Source organism: Pristiophorus japonicus, chromosome 27 (genome assembly GCF_044704955.1).
Source record: "Pristiophorus japonicus isolate sPriJap1 chromosome 27, sPriJap1.hap1, whole genome shotgun sequence".
In the NCBI taxonomy this organism is placed as follows: domain Eukaryota; kingdom Metazoa; phylum Chordata; class Chondrichthyes; family Pristiophoridae; genus Pristiophorus; species Pristiophorus japonicus.
In genome coordinates this window covers 3,639,210-3,642,452 of record NC_092003.1, presented here as the reverse complement: position 1 = coordinate 3,642,452, position 3,243 = coordinate 3,639,210, and the positions used below count along the sequence as shown (strand labels likewise).

The window sequence follows — 3,243 nt, the reverse complement described above, 5'->3', positions numbered from 1 at the left end:
TACTGCCCCTCCGACAGTGCGGGGCTCCCTCAGTACTGCCCCTCCAACAGTGCGGCGCTCCCTCAGCACTGCCCCTCCGACAGTACGGCGCTCCCTCAGTACATCCCTCCGACAGTGCGGCACTCCCTCAGTACATCCCTCCGACAGTGCGGCGCTCCCTCAGTACTGCCCCTCCGACAGCGCAATACGGCACTCCCTCAGTACTGCCCCTCCGACAGCGCAGTACGGCGCTCCCTCAGTACTGCCCCTACGTCAGTATGGCGCTCTCTCAGTACTGCCCCTCCGACAATACGGCGCTCCCTCAGTACTTCCCTCCGACAGTGCGGTGCTCCCTCAGTATTGCCCCTCCGACAGTACGGCGCTCCCTCAGTACTGCCCCTCCGACAGTGCAGTATGGCGCTCCCTCAGTACAGCCCCTCCGACAGTATGGCACTCCCTCAGTACTGCCCCCCCGACAGTGCGGCACTCCCTCAGTACTGCCCCCCCGACAGTGCGGCACTCCCTCAGTACTGCCCCTCCGACAGTGCGGCACTCCCTCAGTACTGCCCCTCCGACAGTGCGGCACTCCCTCAGTACTGCCCCTCCGACAGTGCGGCGCTCCCTCAGTACTGTCCCTCCGACAGTATGGCACTCCCTCAGTACTGCCCCCCCGACAGTGCGGTACTCCCTCAGTACTGCCCCTCCGACAGTATGGCACTCCCTCAGTACTGCCCCCCCGACAGTGCGGCACTCCCTCAGTACTGCCCCCCCGACAGTGCGGCACTCCCTCAGTACTGCCCCCCCGACAGTGCGGCACTCCCTCAGTACAGCCCCTCCGACAGTGCGGCGCTCCCTCAGTACTGTCCCTCCGACAGTATGGCACTCCCTCAGTACTGCCCCCCCGACAGTGCGGCACTCCCTCAGTACTGGCACTGGGGAGTGTCGGCCTGGATTATGAGGCCCGAGTCTCTGGAGTGGGGGCTCGAGCCCACGCAGTATATCCTGGTTTATCTCCCCTACCTCCTGGCCCTTTCACCTAAATCTCTGGGCTTTTCCTAATCTGAGAACAATCTCCCTTTTTCCTATTCCAGGGTCGGAATGGATATTTTCTACCGGCGAGAGGGAACATGTCCGATCTAGTGGTCAGTTGAGAATTTCAGAGCTCCCTCCATTGGCACTATGGAGGACGTTGGCTTCAGAGTGGGTCATCACCTGAAAATTCTATCATCAATAAACCACGAAGAACCTTGAATTCTGTAATCAAAAATCTATTTCAATTAAAGAATAATTCTGCTACACCACCCGACTTATAATCAATTCACTGTCCTCTCTTTGCAGTTAATTAACAGAGGGACTTACATTTCTATTTTCACCACCCAGGATGTCCCAAAGCGCGTTACAGCCAATGATGTACATAGGACCATAAGAATCAGGAGCAGGAGTCGGCCATTCGGCCCCTCGAGCCTATTCCGCCATCCAATCAGATCGGGGCTGATCTTCGACCTGAACTCCACTTTCCCGCCCGATCCCTCGATTCCTTTAATATCCAAAAATCTCCCGATCTCGGCCTCGAAGACTGAGCCTCCACAGCCCTCTGGGGCAGAGAATTCCAAAGATTCACCCCCCTCTGAGTGAAGAAATTCCTCCTCATCTCAGTCCTAAATGGCCGCCCCCTTATCCTGAGACTGTGAGCCCTGGTTCTAGACTCCCCAGCCCGGGGGGGAAACACCCTCCCTGCATCTACCCTGTCAAGCCCTGTAAGTATTGTGTGTGTTTCAATGGGATCCCCTCTCATTCTTCTAAACTCCAGAGAATATCGGCCCAGTCTGCTCAATCTCTCCTCATAGGACAATCCCCCCATCCCAGGAATCAGTCTGGTGAATCTTCGCTGCACTCCCTCTGTGGCCAGTATATCCTTCCTTGGGTAAGGAGACCAGAACTGTGCACAATACTGCAGGTGTGGTCTCACCAGGGCCCTGTATAATTGTAGCAGGACTTCTTCACTCTTATACACGAACCCCCTTGCAATAAAGGCCAACATGCCATTTGCCTTCCTTACTGCTTGCTAGAGCGTAGTCACTGTTGTAATGTGGGAAACGCCAATTTGCGCACAGCAAGCTCCCACACACAGCAATGTGATAATGACCCAGATCGTCTGTTTTAGTGATGTTGGTTGAGGGATAAATATTGGCCCCAGGACACCAGGGAGAACTCCCCTGCTCTTCTTCCAATAGTGGCCCCGGGATCTTTTACATCCACCCGAGAGGGCAGACAGGGCCTCGGTTTAACATCTCATCTGAAAGACGGCACCTCCGACAGTGCGGCGCTCCCTCAGTACTGTCCCTCCAACAGTGCGGCGCTCCCTCAGTACTGTCCCTCCGACAGAGCGGCGCTCCCTCAGCACTGCACTGGAAGAGTCAGCCTAGATTTTTCTGCTGAGGAAGAGAGTGTTTGAAGACCAGGCCCTCAAATCTGCCATCAAGCTCATGGTCTACAGGGCTGTAGTGATACCCGCCCTCCTGTATGGCTCAGAGACATGGACCATGTACAGTAGACACCTCAAGTCGCTGGAGAAATACCACCAACGATGTCTCCGCAAGATCCTGCAAATCCTCTGGGAGGACAGACGCACCAACGTTAGCGTCCTCGACCAGGCCAACATCCCCAGCATCGAAGCACTGACCACACTCGACCAGCTCCGCTGGGCAGGGCCACATTGTCCGCATGTCCCCCCGACACGAGACTCCCAAAGCAAGCGCTCTACTCGGAACTCCTTCACGGCAAACGGGTCAAAGGCGGGCAGAGGAAACGTTACAAGGGACCACCCTCAAAGCCTCTCTGATAAAGTGCAACATCCTCACCGACACCTGGGAGTCCCTGGCCAAAGACCAGTCCGCCCTAAGTGGAGGAAGTGCATCCGGGAGGGCGCTGAGCACCTCGAGTCTCGTCGCCGAGAGCGTGCAGAAACCAAGCGCAGGCAGCGGAAGGAGCGTGCGGCAAACCAGTCCCACCCTCCCCTTCCCTCAACGTCTGTCTGTCCCACCTGTGACAGGGACTGTGGTTCTCGTATTGGACTGTTCAGCCACCTAAGGACTCGTGTTTGGAGTGGAAGCAAGTCTTCCTCGATTCCGAGGGACTGCCTATGATGATGGGTGATGTACTCAAGTCCCGGGAGTGGTATAGCTCAGGGACTTGGGGAGATGAATTAATTCTCCCAGCCCCTATAGCGTGGACCAGAGAAAGGTAAGTACAATAACAGATGCC

General features: G+C 56.4%; 1 protein-coding gene across 1 annotated transcript in view; it reads left to right on the top strand.

Moving 5' to 3' along the window:
- The window catches only part of avd (avidin), a 6,141-nt gene extending 4,863 nt beyond the window's left edge, over positions 1-1,278 (top strand). The window contains exon 4 of the mRNA XM_070868339.1: positions 1,071-1,278. Within this exon, the coding sequence (XP_070724440.1) occupies positions 1,071-1,119 (49 nt within the window). The 3' untranslated portion in view covers positions 1,120-1,278. The remainder of the gene's footprint in view (positions 1-1,070) is intronic.
- The last annotated feature ends 1,965 nt before the right edge of the window (positions 1,279-3,243 follow it).